General features: G+C 40.4%; 2 protein-coding genes across 6 annotated transcripts in view; both read left to right on the forward strand.

Moving 5' to 3' along the window:
• The window catches only part of LOC117412210 (ectodysplasin-A-like), a 51,229-nt gene extending 33,681 nt beyond the window's left edge, over positions 1-17,548 (forward strand). The window contains exons 2-8 of one of the 4 annotated variants that reach the window (XM_058989533.1): positions 1,788-1,902; positions 12,419-12,454; positions 12,649-12,828; positions 13,024-13,058; positions 13,194-13,245; positions 13,690-13,814; positions 14,742-17,548. In XM_058989533.1, coding sequence (XP_058845516.1) covers positions 1,788-1,902; positions 12,419-12,454; positions 12,649-12,828; positions 13,024-13,058; positions 13,194-13,245; positions 13,690-13,814; positions 14,742-14,993 — 795 coding nt within the window. In that variant the 3' untranslated portion in view covers positions 14,994-17,548. Of the gene's footprint in view, positions 1-1,787; positions 1,903-12,418; positions 12,455-12,648; positions 12,829-13,023; positions 13,059-13,193; positions 13,246-13,689; positions 13,821-14,741 lie in introns of all 4 variants that reach the window. The other 3 variants (XM_058989534.1, XM_058989531.1, XM_034020357.3) reach the window with 3 other exon arrangements.
• A 1,695-nt stretch (positions 17,549-19,243) lies between these two features.
• On the forward strand, positions 19,244-22,480 carry LOC117412211 (tumor necrosis factor ligand superfamily member 13B-like). 2 transcript variants are annotated; one of them, XM_034020359.3, is made up of 6 exons: positions 19,244-19,508; positions 20,137-20,236; positions 20,481-20,537; positions 20,884-20,996; positions 21,647-21,803; positions 21,938-22,480. In XM_034020359.3, the coding sequence occupies exons 1-6, from the start codon at positions 19,284-19,286 to the stop codon at positions 22,051-22,053; spliced, it is 768 nt and encodes a 255-aa protein (XP_033876250.1). In that variant the 5' UTR covers positions 19,244-19,283; the 3' UTR covers positions 22,054-22,480. The 2 variants fall into 2 exon arrangements, with proteins under 2 accessions (XP_033876250.1, XP_058845518.1); XM_058989535.1 differs by having other exon boundaries at positions 21,647-22,480.
• The last annotated feature ends 23 nt before the right edge of the window (positions 22,481-22,503 follow it).

Below are 22,503 nucleotides of genomic sequence, written 5' to 3' on the forward strand. Positions count from 1 at the left end.
ATCAACTGAATGTTTCCAACCTTGGAGGGAGGCAAGGTGAAAACTATTGATCGGCTGTCTGTGATACTCAGACTAAGTCAATTGGAGGTGTAGACCTTGCTGTTTCAATGTGAAGACAGGCACTGAATCAAATACATTAATAGCACAATGTAACCAGTTAGGTTGCTGTGCATTGGGGAATAGCATTTAACTGATGTACCATAAAATGAGAAAGGAAAGGCAAAGGGTTCTCCTGTTACCAGAAGCAGGACTCTGTTGCCAGCTGTTATTACACATCTCAGGCTTGCTAATGAGTTGTGTCTCATGTCTACTTTTCATTCCATTCAGGTGTGTGTCAGCTGCTTCAGTCTCTGTCTCGTAACAAAGGAAGATAGGATGTTGATAAGGCTCGGCACATCCGTTCAGTCTCCTATTCTGCAGAGTCTGGCGTTTCCAAATACCTCTTGGAACTCAAACCCCAGGAATCCTCGTCAGGCGAGGAGCTGACACCTCCGGGACTGAGCTTCCATTCTTTATCATACTCTCCATTTATCATACCTGCCTGATGAATCAGAGGATGTTATCTACGATCAGTACAAAACATGGCCCACAGTAGGGAGTCCGTTTTCCAGACAGCATTCGTCTCTGCACATTTTATGTTAAGCAGGTCCGAAAAAAATATGGGTATTCGCTTTCCAATTCTTAACAGAAACCTTATACCACCTCTGCCAGCTTCGAGTTATATTGTTATATGAAAGAGTTTTACTATGTCAGCTGTAATGCTTTCAACGTTTTGCCTGACAAATGATCAGTCATTGCGACATGTAATGAAAGCTGATCTGTGTAAAAAAAGAACATTTCATTGCAGTCCGTGGAAAAATGAAACCCATCCAGTTATTAAGATGGGCATTGCAAAGCTAATTTGTTCATTTAACCCTTACAAGCAAAGAAACAGAAATCTTCACTGACGGCAGTGAAATGGGAGCGTTGAAGCTGTGCACCCCAGCTTAGAAAACCTTCGCAGCTCCTTCCCTATTGATTAAAGTTTACATGTGTGAAATACCAAACCTCTCAGTTGATTCAAGTTTACATGTTGTGAAATACAAAACCACTGGAGCAACTGCCATCTTTAATATTGTTGCCACATTTTTGCACAGCAATTCACACATGTTGGAACCATTGAGAACATTTGTCTGCCACATTGGGTGATTTATAAACACTTAGATACGGGATAGAGAGAGCGCATGTTCATTTATAGTGACGATTGTCTTAGATCTAATTCTGATGGCTTCTTTAGAAATTCCTTTGGAGTATTTACATTCCTATGTAGTTTCCTGCAATGTGGTGATGTCCACAGAATCATTAAGGAAACAAAGGAGTAAAGTATTGCCGACCTAATGCAACACATGCACCTGTCTTGAAACTTACTCTCCTGACCTTGGAGAGCCATGGAGAAGTGTCCCTGTTGGAATAGTTTTGAGTGAGTGATGTTTTGCCAGACTGATGCATTCCAAAATTATTTTTAAAAACTATTGGTACAGTTACCAAAACCAGAATTCTCCTAGCTAAAGGATGAGGACTTCAAATAATAAAAAAATAATAAATTCACCTTTCCCAAATCCAAGCAAAGCCCTCACTGTCCTGATTTTAAGGTGTTTTTTCCATCTTGTTCAAACTGAACACAGATCAGAGTGGAATCTGGGACTGCAGTGAAAACGATGGGTTTCCTGTTTCCTGTTGAGATTTCCAAGCCGTACGGTCAGACCTTCACAGTATTCATTGTATCTTGCTTTCTTTTTATCCTTCAGCTGGCTCGGTCAAATCAATTCAACGCTGCTGATCATCCTCGTCTCCCAGAAGAAAATAAGAGACCTATTCACCGAACAAAAAGAAGTCAAAATAGAGACAGGGATGGGGAAGGAGGTATGTGCATTTAAATTATTTTATTTACTCTCTTGTGTTGGGAGTCCCAATATATGCTGTTGAGTTCGACCTGTAAACTGCATATGGTAAGTCGGTCTCATAACAAGATTTCGTTTAACGGTGCTTTTTTGTCAATGTGTCATTATAGTTTTTTGGTAAATGTAAAGAAAAAAAGGAACAATTGTTTAAAGTTCTCGTTGCCAGTCCTTGATGTTATGATGGGTTGTCATGAAACGCTTCTCTGTTTTATGAAATGAAAAAAAAAACATATACTCACACACAACAGAGAAAGGGGAGACAAAGATGAAATCAAGACTTGTTAGTGTTACAGCTTAACGATGCGTTTAAACACATTCTGATGAAAGAACTTGACCAACAAAAGACAAAAAATAAATACATACATAACTCTTCTGATTCGACCTGTCAAAATAAATAGACGACTGGCTTTCCTGTCGAGAGAGTGGATTCAGTTTTGTTGGCTTGCATGCAGACAGCTATAAGGAAGACGTGACGACTTGTTAACTGGCATGGCTGGAAGTAACACTATCCAAGTGTTCCAGTCTGCCGTTGCGTGTGAGTTATTATGCTGCTCCACCCATATCATATTTTTGTAACTATTGTAAAGTCGCCTAAGCAGGGATTATCAGTTTCTGTGGATAATGGGCCCTGTTCACAAAGCTTTATCTCATGACATATTTGAAGACTTTTTTATTAGGGTCATTCCAGCTCCAGTGGACCACATTCTAGGTTAGTTTTCTCTCTTTGCGGTTGATGATCTGTAAACCACGTGATGCAGAAAAGGCTGTGGTGTGTGTGTGTGCTGGACAGGAGGTGTGGAACTCGTGCCACGATGTGGACGATTCATTTTTACGAAATTCATCTTCATGTGGCGAGGGGTCAAGCAACCCCTTGGCCCGCTTGAACTGGAAATGTCCTGTATTAATAAATGAATGTTGGTATCAATATAGCGGATATGCAGATTAGGATGTATGGTTGTAATGTCCTATAATGCTGCTAAAGAATTAGCTTTGAAAAGCGTTATTTAAAAAACGGTATGCACAGACGTATTGTGTATTTAAATGCAAGGTACAACAGAATGATGTTGCTAATTTAGAATTTTTTAGCACGATTTAGACTTTATTCCTAATACGTAAGGAACTCTTTATCAATTGTCACAACCAAATCGCTTTAACCGGATACCATGTTATGGATATTCAATCCCTCGTACTGCTTGGAATATTCAAATAGTCGTGTTTCTTTAGTAATGGAAACGTGCCACGTCAATTTAAAATGTGAATACCAGCCTAAAGGATAGCTATTACTCATTGGACCCATTTACCATTTTGGTCGTAGCAACTGAAGATCTGGGGTCAAACAGAATATATTGTAAGTTTCTTATTTAATTGAATGCTTTGTGGTCCAATGACAAGGAATATTTTACAGGTGTTCCATACTGACATTAAGAGGGGCCATTGATTTCAATAGTGATGCACTTTTGGAAGCAGAGAAGTCAAGGCTTTATTCATGCTTTTGTTGGAGAAATTTAGTTTTTGCTTGTTTTAAAAGCAGCCAGTGCACCTTGGAGCTACAAGTGGATTCTGTTCTCTTTTAATGTATTTCCAGGGATTTCTCTGCAGATCAATTCAATTTGTTCCAATTTATAACATGTGATCCATGAAAAAGTAATTGTGGAGATTTATTTATGATCTTTTTTTTTTTTGTTTGTCTTAATCTTCCCTGGACAGATTTCAGACTAATTAGTGATGTTTTTATTAATCAAAGGTGAGACGGCAAAGGGTTTCAATCCACGCTAAACACTGTTATGACCTTTTTGGGCCATTTGTTTAAATGATACCAGATGTTTTTTTTCTTTTTCATTTTTTAAGAAAGCATTGTTCCATGAATTACTTTTTGGATATTAAAGGCAGACTATTGATAACATGTGGTGGTGTTTTAATAATAATAATAATAATAATAATAATAATAATAATAATAATAATAATAATAAGTTTTTCACAGACAACTAATCCTAGAATTTTCTAGACTGGTTTAACCCATTAAGTACCATTTAAGCTGTAAGTATTCTATGATACATTCTAAATCAATATTTCATCACAAAAACCTGTATCAATATTATTGTTTTAACCAGAATGAAGTAATGACTTTCCCTACTGCCGTGAGAGACGCATACCTGAGTTTCTGTGTCAGTGTTTGATTTCTGCCCGTAATTGTAACAGCAATTAACACTGTATGCTGTAATGCACCAAAAATGTGCCCAAACTCTTTTAGAAGCGCCTCCGTTTAGATGAGTTCTTGGTGTCTGTGATCTAATGTACTATAAAAGTAGTATTTCACACTGCCATTAAGAAGCAGTAAACCTGAAGAAATTTGGCACATGCCGCTGATACTTACACATTCTTCAAAGGGTTAACCCGCGGTAGCTAAGCGTTGCTGTCATTAAATCCAGCGTGTGCAGCTTCGGTTATTTTTAGAAGCCACTGTAAATGTGTTTTGGGGGTTTAGAATTAATAAGTGGTGTTTCGGGCGTAGAAGAACAATGCATGTCCTCAAAGCAATCTAAAGGAGTGTGGAGTAATGGTTAGGGCTCTGGACTCTTGACCGGAGGGTTGTGGGTTCAATCCCCAGTGGGGGACACTGCTGCTGTACCCTTGAGCAAGGTACTTTACCTAGATTGCTCCAGTAAAAACCCAACAGTATAAATGGGTAATTGTATGTAAAAATAATGTGATATCTGTATAATGTGAAATAATGTATAATGTGATATCTTGTAACAATTGTAAGTCGCCCTGGATAAGGGCTTCTGCTAAGAAATAAATAATTATAATAATAATAATAATAATAAAGGCTGGAGGGAAAGCAACACAACGTTTGTGTCACAGAGGCTAGTTGAGCCCATCTTTATTCACCTCCGCAGGGGATTCCTGTAAGCAGCAATTAAGAAATAGCTGCACAGCAGAGGATAAAAGAATCAGAAACCTCAACACATTCTTATATAGAAAAGGGCCGTTTGTTTACTTAACCAAACTGTCAAACGATATTGTGCAGTGAAGCGGAAGGTGTTTCCTCGGTTTTTAAGTTTTAGAGACTTTAAAGAATCCAGAAGAAAAGCAAACACAGTTTTGAAAGAGTTGGCAGATGTTCTTGGTATGAAAGGGATGGTTTTATTTTAAACAATAGAGTTTTTTTTTTATATATATTACACATTTTTTGTATTGAAGCAGCTAACATGTGGTTTCACTTGAAATACAGCTAATATACGAGAAACTTAAAAATGTTTGGCAGACTTGTAGAGTCTGGGCATGTTACAATATTGCATTTTTTTTCCTTTTATTTTCTGTTGAGAAAAGGGTGGTATGGTTGGCATCTTGCATCATGAACATATTATAACTGCGCCCCAGGATTCATCCTTGTAATTGCTCTGTGAATGGGCAGGCTGGTTTGATGTTAATCCAGGCCAGAAGACAGTGTAGGGAGTCTAGACACTGATTGTGGGTATAAGCACAGAGCACAATTATTTTAGTACTTGAATGTTTCAGACCAAGTTCCACAGTCCCATTCTATAACATGCAAGTCAGGTCCTCCTGTTATTTACCCGACTAGTTAACCCACGTGATGCCAGATACACCTGATGCTGCACCTCCTCGCAACAGAGAGATATTCCACAGAGTGCAATGCAGTCTGGGGTGACGTTACTTAAAGGTAACCAATCATGCCAGTACCCGTGCTCAAGTTCAGTAATAAAATACTCCCCATCATTAGTTCTATTAACTCTGGAACTCTGAACCTGTAGAGGAATGCTTGTGCTTTCATAAGCAATCTTCATTGAAAGCTACAGAGTGGTAGTCATTTTCACCTGCTTGTCAAACACGGGGTGGGATTAGAAGGTCAGAGTTGTAAGTACTGCTGCACACACACACAGCTTAAAAGCGTGCAACTGCAGCTGCTGTCTGTAAAGCTACTGGTATCTTATCCAGGCTTTATAATCAGCCAGCCAGGATTTTCATTTGTGACTTGCAGATTGTCAGATCACTTTATGTCCAGGTCTTGTCAGACGGGCAGCTAGTTTCTAACTCTGTGTTATTTTACTGTCAATCAAGGATGGATCCCTGCTTAATATGTTTATAATGTGGTGATCTTTCAAGACGAAACATACATTACATAATAGAATACGTACGGCAGCACTGAACAAACCGGAGCACCCACCAGAGACCTCAACAAAAGCCCTGGAACTGTTGAAAGAGTCTGAATAATCTCACGATACCATTTCAAAGCAGATCTAATTGGAAACATTTCCGGAAAGCTTTGGAAGTGTGGTGTGCGTCTCCTACAGTTCCGCACCTGGTTTGTGAGGGGAGGATGGCATCTGCGTTCTTTATGGAAGATTGAATATTAGTTTAGACAAAAACACTCTCACACCGTTTGCAACACAGGTGAACAGTGCCGGGGCTAGATTTGTTTTTTTTAAAAATGTATTATTATTATTATTATTATTATTATTATTATTATTATTATTATTATTATTATTATTGCCTTAGAAATGGAGAAACGGTGCACTGTTGTTTTCTTGTCAGCTCTTAACCCATGGAAATGCACCTGGCTTTGCTTCCACTCCATGTTCAGCCTGTTATCAGAAGGAGAGTTTACAGCCTGGGTTGGCTGGCAATATCATTTAGGGTTCAGATAAGAACTGCTTTTAATATTTGCACATTACTTTTTTATTGTTTTAATTGCTACTTGAAACAGCAGTGGGGAAAAGACCTGTTAACCCAAGCTACTGTGTTTGTGAATGCTGATAGCTTTAGACAAAACGCTAAAGTCAGAGAACAGCAAGCCTGTCTTTTCAATGTGTCAGTTTTTTTTTTTTGTTTTTTTTTTCAATTGCAAACAGAGTATGTCTGCCCTGATAGTATCTCGGCCAGGATTACAGAGGGATGGTTAAAACACAGACCAGCCAAACCACGGTGTGCATAGTTCCAATCCATGCAGTGTGTTGGCAATGCAATTAAGAGACCCACACTGGCAAATGGATGCCAGGAGATGCTCCCAGGGAATAAGGAACCAAGTCACTTGTGCATATTAACATTTCATTGTGAAGTATATGGATTGATAGACAATGGGCCATCAGGTTGGGATGCCAGGCACATGCAAATGAGGCCACAGGAGGGAATCCTGGGAAACCATTGTGTTCCATTAGGAGGTATTCATTTTAGGGGTAACCACAATTAACGTACCCAGGTGGAAGAGGGTTCAGTTTTATAAATGTAAGGTTTTGGTTTGGTTCAGGCAGTATGGTTCATGGGGCAGTTTCTGTAGGCATTTGCCTAATAGTTTGATGAGCCTCTTAGTGAGTGATTGCATCTACCAACTCTAAAGAACTGTAGACTCGCACAAGTTTGCTGAAGGAGGCCTCAGGTTTCTCGGACAAAGATGTCGGTAACTGAGAATTTGCCAAAAGCTTGTTGCTCTTTCATGTCAGATGTATTTTGCCTCAATAAATGTGCGATTTGCCTTGCAAGCTTTTTACAACAGATGTGTTTTTGTTGTATGTGTTGTGAAAATGTGTTCTCAATCTCAAGTCGGTCTTTGATGCTAATTTGTTCCATTCATTAAACAGTTTTACCACTGTTTTTTAGTCTAAATATGTTGCAGATGAGGCTGTGTGATTCTTTCAAGAAAGCAACCCTTTTAGGGACAGGCATTTTGGACAACATACAGCACTTGGATAAACACAGCAAATTGATTGTTCCAGACTTTTTTTTTTTAATCCCTCCATGCTGTGATAAAACAACCAATTCCTATTCACAGATGGCTCGCCTGTCACCTCTAGCAAAGTTTAATAAAGCATGCTAAAGAACAGGTATGGTAAACATGACAAACCAGGGTAAATGCACAGTATAACCAAGGTAAAAGCATGGCAAACCTGCAGAAATACTGTGCAAAAATACTGTGGCAAACTTTTATAAGGACCTGCTTACCCTCCTCTTAAAGCGATTTAGGACCATATTCTACAACCACAGGGTAACTTTCTGTGGTTTGCCTTTGTTTGCATGCTCAAGAATATATGATGATATTATATAGTATATAGTAAATGTGACTTGGGGGTTGATTTGATCAACCAAAAGTCACAATGGATTTACCAGCATCACCCTGAACTATCTATCTGTGGTTATCCCGAGGTTACTCCTAGAATTTTTCCTGCGATCCAATAGGATTCCCCCAGTATTTTAATAATCCACCTGCATCTGACCCAGGCAGGGTATCGGTTCCTCAACTCTTACTCAGCTTGAAATGGAACCTTTTTACCTGTGAGATGCAGATCTACATCTCTATTGTACTGAGTCCCAAACGTACCATTTTGAAATGGTTATGTCATGGCATCTTCTGCTGCATCAAAAGCTGCCACCCCCTTGCACATGGTCTGCTCCTGCAGAATGGAAGAGGTGAAACTTTACTAACCTACAAGATTCAATTAGAAAGGAATGCTTTGCAAATGTAGTCAAAGCTGAATAATCCAAGAGGCATGCTGGCAGTCAAAGTTGTTTTAAGTTTTGAGGAGTTCCTCGAGGAGGTGAGAGACGCCTCGCTACTTTCCTGGTCCAGCTGGAGGGGGAATAACCTTGCCTCCCAAACCAACAGTATTGTGAAACACATGTGGGGGTTCAAACCACAACCATGTTCAAATAAAGCTGAATTGTAGGTTTGTTTGTTTGTTTTGTTTTCCGGCGGAACAGTTGCGTGTTCCTGTATGTTAAGCCTGTTGCCATAGTTATGACCCCAGGTTTCCGTGGGCTTGGTGGAACTGGAATTGTTTTCCTGCTCGTGGTGTACAGTATTCGTCAAGGTTGTTTTCTGAGTTCAGTGCAGATGACTGAGCCATCTGGATTCAGCGGGTGTAAAACCTGGATATATTTTTCTCTCAACTGTTTTCTCACTTTCAGCTAAATATGGAACGGGGCCCATTGTGCATGATATTAAGCAATTACAAGCTTAATCCTCACAGACATAATGAAGTAAACAGTATGCCTGAGAGGCCCTGCTGTGTGTGGTGTTGACGCACGATTATCCCAGGACTCTCTCAAGTAGCGTGTATATTTGAAAAAGTGCTAATGTTAGTTATTGTTTATGGCATTGCAAAAAGCTGCAGTGAGGACGGACAGCCGGTGTCCCGTGCGAGTGTTCGTATTGTCTCATTATCGGTGTTAAGGGTTTTAAGACAGCCGTTGTGTCGCGTGTGAGTGTTCGTATTTTCTCATTATCGGTGTTGAGGGTTTTAAATCAGTGGTTCTCAAACTATGGGCCTGGCACCCTACTGGGGCAGAAGCAACGGCGTTCCATCAAAAAAAAAAAAAATGAAGCGACTGATTCAAGCACAAGTAGTAGAACTAAACGATACAGTGTATAAGGTTTTTGAATTAACACTTTAAATTAGGCTTGAAATTTCAAAGTTTTTATAGTTTAAAAAAAAAAAAAAAATGCAGAAATGCCAGGGATGCAGGGATAGGATGACATCCTATTAGAAAATCTATCGGTACATAAAGGTGAAGTTTCTTCTTAGTTTAACATTACAATCTATCACCGAGTGTTTGTTTTAAAATTATGTGTTGATCATTTTAGATGAAGTTTTTGAGATGGGTGGACTCCTGGCATTGTCAAAAGACGTGAAAGCTGAATCTAACGAACAGATTCCACTTTTGAAATTCTATCACCTATTCCATCACTGGAGTCAACAAGTGCTGCAAAGGGACCTGCATTTGCTGTGTTACGTGACACTAGCAGAGCAGCATACCCCTGGGCTTGGACTTTGTGTTTAGATTAACACAGACCTTTTATGAGTTGTTCTGCTGAAAATCAGAACAAATCCTTGTTGATAATGACTCCCAGCCTCTTTGCTAGCAGATCACTGTGCTATTCCAGCTGTGGTGTGTGTTATTTTTAAACTCTCCTAACACATACCTCAGCTGGAATAGGTTGCTCATTAAGAAAAAAGCATGCAAATGAATCCCGTAATTCAGGCAGAAATAAAACACTTGCCATGTGTTTGAGACCTCAACTGTTGGTTATTTAAGGTTAAACAGCCTTTGTACTGTAGATCTAATGACATGGTATGATAAATTGTTTTGCATTTCTAGCGCAGGTTCGACACCGCTGCGCCGGCTGTGTTCGAAAGTGAAGTTGGGCACGAGTAGAGGCGGTGTTGTCTGAGACTGGCATGCCTTCTTTAAGCCAGAACCCACCATCTGTGGCTAATTATGGGGAAATAGTTCAGCAGTTTTATAATGTACAGCTAGAACAGTAATGAATAGAGCTTCTTAAAACGGCTTAAACATCCCTGAGAGAGAAATGATGGCTAGCATTATTAACCCGTTCTTTCACTTTCCTGTCAGAGTGAATTCCCATTAAATCACATATACACCGTGCGCACACGGAAGTGAATCTTCTCAGAGCGCTCATCAGCTAATGTACGTGCTTGCCTCTCGACTGCAAAGCTTGCTCTCTAATTGAGTGGTAAGAGGTTTGCACTCCATCTTTCCATTCAGTTCAATGGACTGAGGTGCCAGTGCTTTACAGCAGCACCCCATGGGAAAGTATCCCAACCCCTGTGGTTGAAACTGGTAATATAATGTCCATGTTCTTTGCATTGTGAGCTGCAGCACGTATTGTTGCTACATGATTCTTTCCCATCTCTCCTGACCCTGCGGGACGACGAGTGGTCAGATGGTGAGTCTGGTGTTGAAACTCCCTCCTCGACCTGCCTAGGTGGACGCACACTTGTGTTTTACTCTCAAGAACAAGCTTTGATTAAGCAGAGCTTGCTTGTCAGGACTTGCCATGCTGTTGAACAGCAATGCAAATACATGAACATGCTTTGCGCTTATCTTCATCAACGGGGGAGAACTTTCATTCAAATGCAGGCTGATGTACTTGTTGGATTTTGCGAGAGAAATAACAAACTGAGCAGCTGCTCTTTGTTAACCTGCAGGGAAAGAAGGGAGACGTTTTTTCATTTTACCTACAGTACAGTGTGCTATTAAAGCATTTTGTTATGTAGTATAAACGTCCCTGCGTAACAGTAGGGACTGACGAGAGGGAAGGTGTTACTTCGGTGTTCTCTGTGTACTCCAAGTCATTGTGGTGTACAGCACCCTCTGGTGGCTGCTGTTTTGAAGCTGCACTTGTTTCTATGCCTATGTGCAGTATGTGCTGTCCAGTGCTGGCTCATAATAGTTCTGCACAGCTACCCTGGATTGATTTGAATGGTTTTCTTTTTATTACAGCAAACTATATTTCATTGTTGCATTAGCCATGCATTCCCTAGCCCTAACCCTAGTGCTCAACTTATACCCAGTTATGGGGCAGACATAAACTGCACTGTCTAAAGGCTGCTACCCACCAGACGCAATGCGACAAGCGAAACTGTGCAGCAATGCGACAAAATGAACATATACTCCAGAATGACGGAGGAAATTATAATACCCGGAGCTTTATGACATCACAATTCTAAAGATACTGATTTGAAAGGTAATATATGGGAGTCCATTTCGAAGGAACTGGATAAGCCTGATATGTACGGTTTATTGCCATATGTATTGCTACAGAGTTATCAAGAGACAGCACTGTAACACATTTAAATAATTCTACACTAATCTGAAATGATCAGTAACCAGTTCCTTATGAAAAATGGTAAACGATCCATCCAGACTGTTCACGTCATATTCTGGTAGACAGATTTGGTTTATTTTACAGTTTAAATTAGGATTCCCAGAATGAAAGGCAAACATAGATTTAACCCTTAAGGTGCAATTTCATTATCTCTTCCAAGAGAGATGCTAATCCATAAAAAAACAGAGCCTTTGTAAATCAGTTTGCTTAAAAAAATAAATAAGTACATAATTGACTTACCACAACAAAAGAGAAAATTCAGAGGGCTTTCCAAATATCTTTCATAGCTGTTCTGAAGTATTCGCTATTAGTTAAGCTGTGCAGACTTCATAGCCCCCCCCCCAAAAAAAAATATATATATATATATATATATATATATATATATATATATTTTAATCAGGCTTTTGAAGTGTGTTTTATGTTGGGCTCATCCCTTTTTTAATAAAAGAAATGACAGAGCAGGAACAAAGTGGTTTCACCCATCCATCTGGGGACATGCTGCTGCTCTGAGGCCTCTCTGAAAGCTGCCTCCTCTGCAGTGTGTCCTGCTAGCCATGCCCAGAACCACATGAGCTGTGGACTGGCAGAACGCATTGATTCAGCTTTGGCAGTCTTTGTAAAAGAAGCAGTCTACTGTAACAAAGTCTGGTGTCTCTACATAGAGGAACTCTGCTCTTGATGGCACCCCATATGGGCATCTTATGAGACCCCAATGAACTGACCTGTGAGGCATTGTCCTGAGCACCCCCTACATGGACACACACACACGCACACACACACACACACACACCGCACAGCATATTTGATTACATTTTGTATTTTGATGTCGTTTCAGGTTCTAATACTAAAACAGGAAAAGTAAAAAAAAAAGGTAAGAAATTCCTGACACATTTTCCTGGTCTAAGCATGGTTATGCAATTTCCCTCTGAATACTCAGTAATGATAAACAAGAACAGCTTGTTATTGAACTGCAGTTAGGCATGCATTACCTGCAGCAATAGTTAAGCAACCTTAGAGACAACCCCATTTTAAAGTTTGTAAACTTATGCTTCGCTCTTTCTTTAGGCAAAAAACAAGGACCTCCTGGTGCTCCGGGCCCTCCTGGCCCACAGGGGCCCCCAGGACCACAAGGCCCTCCAGGAATTCCAGGAATTCCCGGCATCCCTGGAACCAGCGCTATGGGGCCACCTGGGCCAGCCGGGCCTCCGGGACCACAGGGTCAACCCGGGCTCCCAGGACCTTCAGGTAACACCGTTACAGAAACAAACCCTGCCATGCATCAAACATCTACATTAGGGAGCATGATAGATCATGTGTTGTAGTGAGGAATTCCAAAAGGATCTGTGCAGAGTGCACACTGCCACCCAGTGTTTAAATGTTGTAAGTGACTCAAAGCTGCTGTGCATGCTGCAAGTTACTTATTGTTATTTTCATTTGCAGGAGCAGTAGAAAAAGCAGGGGCCAGAGAAACGCAGGTAGGAGCTCAGTATTGTCAGCTGCATTCAAAGTGCTCTACTGTACAGCACTTCTCATACGGACAAAATACTTGGTGTGTGGAAATAATTCTGCAAATCTATTTATTTATTTATTTATTTTTGGACATTTTACAGCCAGCTGTGGTACATCTGCAAGGACAAGGATCAGCAATTCAAGTAAAGAATGGTAAGAGTTAAATTGAAGAAACTAAAGTACAAGTTATCAAGTGTTCATCTGCTTCACTAGGATGAGGGGAGGGAGGTAGACATTGTGTATGTTTGGGTCATATAACATTTTGTTAATAAGATGAAATACTTCTAGTGATGGGAGTCCTTATTTCCAGAGGTTATATGAGTGTGTGTGTGTAGGTATACATATAGATATTTAAAAACAATTGTAACACGTTTGCACTTTAATTAAATATTTGAAATGCCTGTAAAGAATACAATGAGTGCTATTAAAGTGGACTGGGGTCTGTTTCAGCTGGTACTTTAGTTCCTTGGTACACTGGAGCGTCTGTCCACTTGACTCTTCCAGGTTTGAAGGCATTGCTGATTAAATGAAGTAAGACTGTCTTGTGTTTGTTTAATGATGACTGATGCTGAGTGACTGCCCTCTTCTCACGCTGAGATCTTTCAGGGGGCGTGCTGAATGACTGGTCTCGCATCTCCATGAACCCCAAGGTGTTCAAGCTGCACACGCGCAGCGGGGCGCTCGAGGTGCTGGTCGACGGGACCTACTTCATCTATAGTCAGGTAGAAGTGAGTATGGTCTTGGACCTAACTCTGTCAACTGCATGCCACTGAGAAAAGCGCGCCTGGATCCTGTCTTACTCGAAGAGAACTCGATCAGGAACATTTAGAATAGCTCACCATCACAATAGGGAGCTTTCACTTCATAAGTTACTTTGCTGCTTCATTTTATTTGTATATTTTTTGCATGTACACAAAAGGTTTAAATGATTTATTTATATATATATATATATATATAATTTCAGCTGTGTAGAAAGGACGTCATGAAAATGTCAGAATAGAATGTTCATTCCAAGAGGTTCCAAAGTTCCGAGTTTGAAGATGAACTCGCGTTCCCTTTGTTTCCGAGCAGCATTCGTTCCACAGCACTGACTCATCCCACAGATGGTGATGTCTTCAGCAGTGGGATTATCAATGTTGAAATGTAGCGGTGTTGATTTGAACGCTTTTAAACGGGACAAAACTAAAACAAACAAAAAATAAAACTGACCTTCACAATACTTATTAGGATATTCTCCAGTATTAATTCTTATCCATTCTAGCCCAGTTGTGTCAATATTCAGCTACCATACTGAAAGGGGACACTACATGCTACATATTGCACAGCAACAGGCAATGTCCAGTGCTGCGTCTTCCTCATGTAGATTTGTACTTACAATAATTTAATACTGACAGTAAAATAAGTACCGTGCATGTTCACTTGTACCTGCCGCACATTATATAAAAAAATGATAGCTTTAATTTGCCTAGAATGCTTTTGCCATGGGTTACAAATATTGGTAGCCAAAACTGCATGATTTCTGTGATTGGTCATGTATATTCTTTTTAATTCTCTCTCTCTCTCTCCTCTCTCTCTCTCTCTCCTCTCTCTCCTCTCTCTCTCTCTCTCTCTCTCTCTCTCTCTCTCTCTCTCTGGTGGTTTGGTGCCAGGTATACTACATCAACTTCACAGATTTTGCCAGCTATGAGGTCGTGGTTGATGAGACCCCCTTCCTGCAGTGCACGCGGAGCATTGAGACCGGCAAGACCAACTTCAACACCTGCTACACCGCTGGGGTCTGCCTGCTGAGGGCGAGGCAGAGAATCGCCATTAAAATGGTCCACGCAGACATCTCCATCAACATGAGCAAGCACACAACGTTCTTCGGGGCGATCCGGCTCGGGGAGGCTCCGTCATCTTAAAAACAAAAAACAAAACGCATCACAGATATATTGGATACCCAGCCTTGATGTCTGTCTGCGTCCCTGTCCCTAATCCCTGCCTCTCACTCGCACTCAGAGGACGAAGGAGCCCAAGCGATCATCAGCTTGTGAAATGCTCAAATGCAGAGTCCTCAATACCGTAGACCCTGCTAATGTATATGAAGGAGCAGAGTTCTCCTCTGGAGGCTGTACGTTCTGGAATCTAACTACTTGCATGTAACAGCGGTGGAGTCCTATCGCTCCCTCAGTTATCACAGATATAAAAAAGGACCTTGCTAATGTAGAGTGTAGCAGTAAAGGGAATGAGCAATGCACTCACCAGCAGAGACACTGTTCTGGTCCTTGCTTTGTCCTGCTGGAGGACCTTGTTGCTAAAGAAGCGTTGCCTTTTCAGGACCAGCTCTGACCTCAGGACTTGCATGAGATGAGATTGCATTACGCCGCACTCACTGTGGGGAAATAAGGCAACTGTTTATTTTCATTATAACCATTTTACATATTTTATATACCAAGTCTTGTGATCTGTGTCATAATAGGACATCTGTCTAGTGCGCACTCAAGTACAAGAGCTGGAAATAGAACATTGAAAGGGACTGAAACCCAATGGGATGGTTCAGAATCTCTATGAAGATATTGAGCCATGTGTTGATGCAGTATATCGCTGCTGTCCAGGAAAACAGCCCAGCTGCAATCCACACACTGGATACCCCAAGAGCTCAAGCAGCAGAACCTGCAGATTCCTATTTGTCTTTTTAAGCTTATTTATGTTTTCATGTTTAATAGTGGAGCCGTCATCACTTTAATGTTTAGATAACCCACCACCTTACCACATACATGTGAGAAAATATATATAACTACTGCGTGTTATCTGTAAATATATATATATATTTTTGACTGTATTTATGAAAGTCCTGCAGAGATTCAGTATCCCCTTCAGTGGATCAAGTAGGCATTGTATGGTAATGCTGTCTAAGAAATCACCACTAACTATACAAGAAGAGTCATTTTGTTTTTTAAAGTCAGTACCTTCCTGTGCAAACCTTGCCACCTCAGATTGTCCCAGACTGACAAGCAGTAAAGTTCTGTTCTCGAATGCTGTCGTTTTACTGAGCAGCTTAAAATACCTTTGAGACTTAAGCGCCAAGTATCTTGCTATCTAAATAAGGAGCCCCCTACAGTGTGTTTATCTCAAAGGCTGGTCCCTTGTTAGTGACCCTTAGGCAGATGTGAGCCCACCTCCCTCCCCCTTTTTAAATAAGAGGTCTTGTAATAAATTCCTGGGTGTGCCTAAAACGTACACGGGGAGGGCCAGCCTTGAAGCAGTGTAGTTGCTGACAGACACAGAGGCCACTGCTGTGGGCTCTTCTGGAGTGCACTGAAGATACAGAACAGATTCATGGGTGTGATGACCCAAAGGAACATCTCCATAATGAATTTGGGAGGAACGTCTGGCCCTGGGGCATCCGTCCTAGGAAAGACACTCATCAATCCTGCCTAACCTTTGTCTTAAAGAACCGGATCGCCACACTGTTAACGTGCTTAAAAAAAAAACTGAACCCAACAGAACTACTTGTTAAGGTATTAAGAAATCATTGTCTGGTTTGAAGGAGTTTAAAATCTTTTTTTGTTATTTTTTTTTTATTCATTTGCAATTTGCAGTAATTTGCCTCTGGAAGAGTGATGGTGTCTTGCTGGGTTCATTCGAGGTAACTCTGCTCGTGGCTCTGTTCGTTCAGAGAGGCTGATCCAGCGCAGGATCCCTGTTCCCTGCATGGCTCCTCGCTGTGCTGGAAAGGGTGGCAGCTGGAAGCCATCGGAACACAGTGTAAACACACTAGCAAGCAAAACTAAACTAAACTCAAGGGCTTTTCCATCACGCAGGCTAATAGGCTAAGTTGTTTTGTCCTGCAGGCGTTCATGCTATGGGGAAGGCACCACCCTCACCTTTGATTAAAATGTATGTTATTACTAGAGTCTCACTCTATTTCACAAGGCCTGTCCTGATTTTAAATAAATAGCTTTCATAATAGTAAGAGATTTAATATGTTTATAACAATTCGAGATCTTCCATATAAAGAAAAATAAACTCGGACTGAATAGTGTGGCCATGTCCACCTTGTATTCTAATGGGATTTGTATCTAGAGATTACTGTAATTGCTCTGTTTAAAATGTCCCTTAAAAAGAGCATTAGTGCGCTGTAGTCAATATACCAAACCTAATCAGTCTAGTGTTTTCAGCTGTCTTAGATATATATGAAGTTGAATTACAAATATATGCACACTGAATTGCTGCAAAGCCCCCTCCTCCTGATTTCTCTCTGTATCCAGATGTCCATTAGATACAGGATAAAGACCATATATAAGCAGCTTTCTATCAAGATCGTCTCACTCATAACCTTCTGTGGTCAGAATAGAGGGAACAACTTTACAGGTCATTAAAAAAGACCACTTTACTCTTCCCTAGCCATAATGTTATAAATGATATTAATTGATTCATATAAATGGCAACATTTTCCAATAGATTAGTTTATGCCCAATAAAGATCAGTGAAGAGTCTGCTACTTCCACAGCTAGTCTCCTGACTTTGCTCCAGTGGAGAGTTTGATCCACTTCCATGCTGCTCTAACCACACTCCCTAACCGACTGCAGCAACAAAAAAAAAAGGGAAATCGTTAGATTGAGAGAAATACAGACAATACGGTGCCTTTCTTGGTCATTACGTGGGTATTTATAAAACCCTTCACGTATCGTAAATAGTGGCAAAATGACATGAAGTGTAGTATCACAGACCTTGCACCGCAAGCCCAAAGGGCATGTTGAAAATGCAGTATTCTGGTTTCTGTTTCTAAACAAAGGTGGTGTTCTCATTCACTGCTGGACCAGTATTTACATGAATATGATATCAACCCCAAAACCCATATACAGGAATGAAAGTTTATCCCAAGCACCTATCCGCGGTTATCCCGGGATTACAACTAAAAAGGGTGGGAAATGCAATCCAGGAGGATTCCCCGGAGTTGTTGAACGCTCCAGTACAATCCCATGTGGTTCATCCCGACGAGCTCGGATTCACCAGTGCTGTAATAAAACCCAGCAGTGGCTGGCTTATCCTGGCAAGGTGTAGGTTAACCAAATCAACCGCTAAAGCAGACAAATGTTTCCGCTGGTGTTTCGATAATTTCTGATAAAGTTCTTAAAGTTATGGATAAAACACTGGAATACTGCAGTTTTAAATTTGAGACCAAACCATAAAACAAGACAAGGATTATGTGTAGTAAATTAATGGTGATCTAATCGTTTTGTTTTGATCTCTTCGTTGATCAGATATACTGTACATTTTGTATACTGTCTTGTATATATGTAAATAATAAAATAGAATGTGCGTCTTTGTAAATGGTCTTTATTTCTCAAACCATACAATAAAGCTTTTGTTTCCAAATAAATACAATGTGGGTCTTATTGGTTTTGTTTGCACAGTACAGCTGCTGAATAGCATCAATACAATTATAATGTGCATACTAATTTAGTATCTTTGTCTCATCAGCATTGTTTCAACAGATCAATAGAAATTCAGATTTCTTTATTTATTTTTCAACCATTTGAAATTCTCTAGTTAAAGATTTATTTAATGGTGTGTAATGCAAGAATGCATTTTTACTGTCATGATTTCAATGAACTAGATAGTTTCAATGTTGTCAACTGGTCTCAATGAAACTACTAGGCAAAGAGGACAACAACAGTCTAGAAACTTTTCAGGAATTAAAAAAAATACAATTCAGTTTGCATAAAGGGTCAAGGGCTTGTGAATTAGGCATTTTAAATCTTTAATCTTCCAACACCTCAGTTTATTTCATGTTAGTATTCCAATCACTTGCTATAAAAAGGTGTTCATGGTGCATATAAACCACTTTTTAAAAAAACATGAAGGAGCCCAACTGAATTAATCGGGAGACAGAATTGTACATTTGAAGTTTTTAAAATACATCAATACACATTTCTTATGCCTAAAGCAATTCAAAGTCTGCTGTAAGTATAGGACATGTGCAATGGTTCGCAAGTATCTAATATTAAAAGCTGTTTTGTATTTTTTTTCATCGGCAATTGAAGCTGCTACCACAGCACACTAAACCAAAACGGGCAAGTTCCCAGAGCCTGTCTATTTTTAAAAGAGAACACTCGTCATGCGTGTTTCCTGTGATGCAATCGCTTCATTAGCTGTGTCACTGCGATGACTGCGAATACTGTAATGTAAGCTAGAAGGAGGCAAGAATGTTCGGCTCCCATTTGGAAAAGAAGTCCATTTCCAAGAGGCTGGTCCTCTCCCAGTCTAGTTTGTCAATGATCGTTCTCATGGCTTTGTCTTGCAGTGTTTTCTTACTGCACCAGGTTAGCACGTTAAGAGAAGAGCTGCAGAAACTCAACAAGGAAATTCATATGTACCTAAACCACGAGCCTGCAACAGAGCAGAACCCAACAGTGCATGCAAGGGAACCGGTAAGTGCAGCTATTAAAATGTGAATGCCAAAAATGAACTGAGAAAACGTTTTACACAACATGCGCCATTTATGCACTAGACAAGGTTTAACTTCAAATAAAACCGGTAAGGCATAGTTTAGGGTTAAGAGTTAATCAGGCCTTCAGAGCTCTTCTGTGATTGAGGGGAGTGCAAACAGTTTGGAAGCACTGCCTCAGTTAATTAAGGAGTCCGGGCGCATTGCAGGTCGAAACTGAGTGCAGTGTATTGAATAATTAATCAAATGAGTGTGAGTCGACATTACAGTACAGTGATTGATTTAATGAGATCGGAAACGTTTCGCCCCGAGCCATAGTAAACTACACAGCTCCATGGCAGGGTTATAATCTATAGACTGCTACCATTAATCTGTGGAGAGTGGATGAAATACTCAGGGTCAGCTCGCCGACAGGAATGATTTATACTCCCCCAGTTAACAGCAACTGATAAGCAAGTTAGCAAAGCTGCAGATTGATAGGGCCGTTTAGAGCGCGCTCCCGTCATTGGTGTGGTGAAGTGCAGCAGCCTGTGGTCACAGGCAGAGTTGTGTTCATTAGCAAGCACCATCTGGTAACTGAAACCTCTTCAAGCCTTTTTGTTTTTCTTCAGAAATTGGTGCCAAGCAGCTCAAGCAGTTTTGAAAAGATACAGCAATATCAGACACTGAACTCCCTGATAAGAACGAGGAGAGAAGCGAAAGGTTCCACAAGTGAGTAACCTGCATGTTCTGTTGTTGTTTTATATCAAGTCTTGAACAGCCATACAACCAAGCACCAAGGTTTATTCCATACTAACAAATATATCGGGAATGGATGTGCAGCCAAAAAAACAAAATCGGCTTTCCCTGAATCATGCACCTTTATAAACCTAGGCTTGTCCCTTTTGCAGCTTGTACGGTGAATAACTTGAAAAGTACAGAACAAATGATGGTAACACTTTTATTCTGTTTCCAGAACATCAGTCGTTCATGCAGCTGGAAGCTGTAAAAGATGCAGAGCCAATTCAGAAAGGTGAGTTCACCTTGGATTCAGCATCGCCATTCCCTGTTCCTTCAGCATCATCAACCTATGCAGTCCTCTTAAATCCTAAAGACAATGTACTTGCATTAACCTTCTGCAGTGTTGCGAGTGATGCACATTTCTTTTTGAGAAACATGCTGTGATATGTATCACTTTCATATCCAGTACAGTGAGTTTTACAAAATGATGAGAGACTTGTTATAGGACGGTCATGTTGAATATAGGGCCATTTCTAAAATGTACACAGACGTACATACAGTACATGTGCATGGTCTTGTTTGTTTATGGACTGCATTAAAAAACATCTAATTGTGCTTCAATTTATCATTGTATAAAGGTGATATAACCATCATTCCCTGGGCAGTCACGGTTGAAAGGGGGGAAAGCCTGGCTACAGCTGATAATAAAATGATTGTACAAGAAGATGGTTATTACATGGTGTATGGCCAGGTAAGACTATATATTTCTTTAAATCTAACCGTATCTTCTTGAGAAATGTGTTTTTACTTGCCTTCCAATGCCAACATGTCATACTTGTATCTATTCTTCACACTGACAAGTATTTAAACGGGCAGCATACGGAAAGCACCCCTGATTCTATAACGGCATACGGAAAGCGCCCCTGATTTTATAACGACATACGGAAAGCACCCCTGATTTTATAACAGCATACGGGAAGCACCTCTGATTCTATAACGGCATACGGAAAGCGCCCCTGATTTTATAACGACATACGGAAAGCACCCCTGATTTTATAACGACATACGGAAAGCACCCCTGATTTTATAACGACATACGGAAAGCACCCCTGATTTTATAACAGCATACGGGAAGCACCTCTGATTCTATAACGGCATACGGAAAGCGCCCCTGATTTTATAACGACATACGGAAAGCACCCCTGATTTTATAACGACATACGGAAAGCACCCCTGATTTTATAACCTTGCTTTCCTTATATAGTCTGGATGTGGTACAGCCTCATGAATACATGGCATTGGAAATTGCTTCACACTGGAAATATCCTTCAAAAGTACAGGGAATTCTGCGCAATTTACCAAATGCTTGCAAGAGCTCCCCTGTTTTGTCATGTCCTGCAGGTTTTGTTCCTGAATCCCGGGATTCAGGATATAATGGGTTATCTTATCCAGAGGAGGAGATCCAACGTAGTCGGGACAGAGCAGAGATACACAAACCTGCTTCTCTGTGTGCAGGAAATGCCAAAGGAAAGAAGCACCAACTCCTGCTACACTGCAGGTATGACTGGACCCGGGCTCATGCTCCTATTCAAGCAGCACTGCAAACCCTGGAGCAGTCCCATCAGAGACCGTCGGGGCAGCCCTGTATATATATGCAGTTATTTCTCTCATTCTTTTCTCTCTTTTCATCAGGTGTAGTGAAACTGGACCAAGGGGACGAGCTGGAGTTGGTAATCCCCGACCGACCGAACGCTAAAATCTCCATGGATGCCGACTCCACATTTTTTGGCGTTATACAACTCCTGTAAATTACTCTGGATTAGGGACCTGCCACACACTGGCTGGCCAGTGCAGTAATAGTATTCATACTTTGGTGTTAAAGCTTCTGTCTCTGACTCTGTCTGTTTTAGTTTTATATTTTATTTTATATTTATATATAGACCCTTTCAATACAGAAATTGCTACTAAGTTATAAATGGTAAATACTGCATGAATTTATTAAACTTTTATCAACAGATATAAACCTGAACTGAATGTACTCTAACATGATTACTGAAAGTGCAATATGTGTTGGTTTCTTGTTAATATATTTGTATAAAACGTATCCTTCCTACTGATTTTTGTATAAACTCTAAGTATACTGGCATCAGATTACTCTTGTAAAAGAGGTAGCTACCTCATTATTTTTCTTGATCCTGGTAAAAAAAACAATGTAATAAAAAGAAAGCAAAAGCATGGGCTGTTTCTTTCTTGAAGGT

This window comes from Acipenser ruthenus, chromosome 16 (assembly GCF_902713425.1).
Source record: "Acipenser ruthenus chromosome 16, fAciRut3.2 maternal haplotype, whole genome shotgun sequence".
Taxonomy (NCBI): Eukaryota; Metazoa; Chordata; class Actinopteri; order Acipenseriformes; family Acipenseridae; genus Acipenser; species Acipenser ruthenus.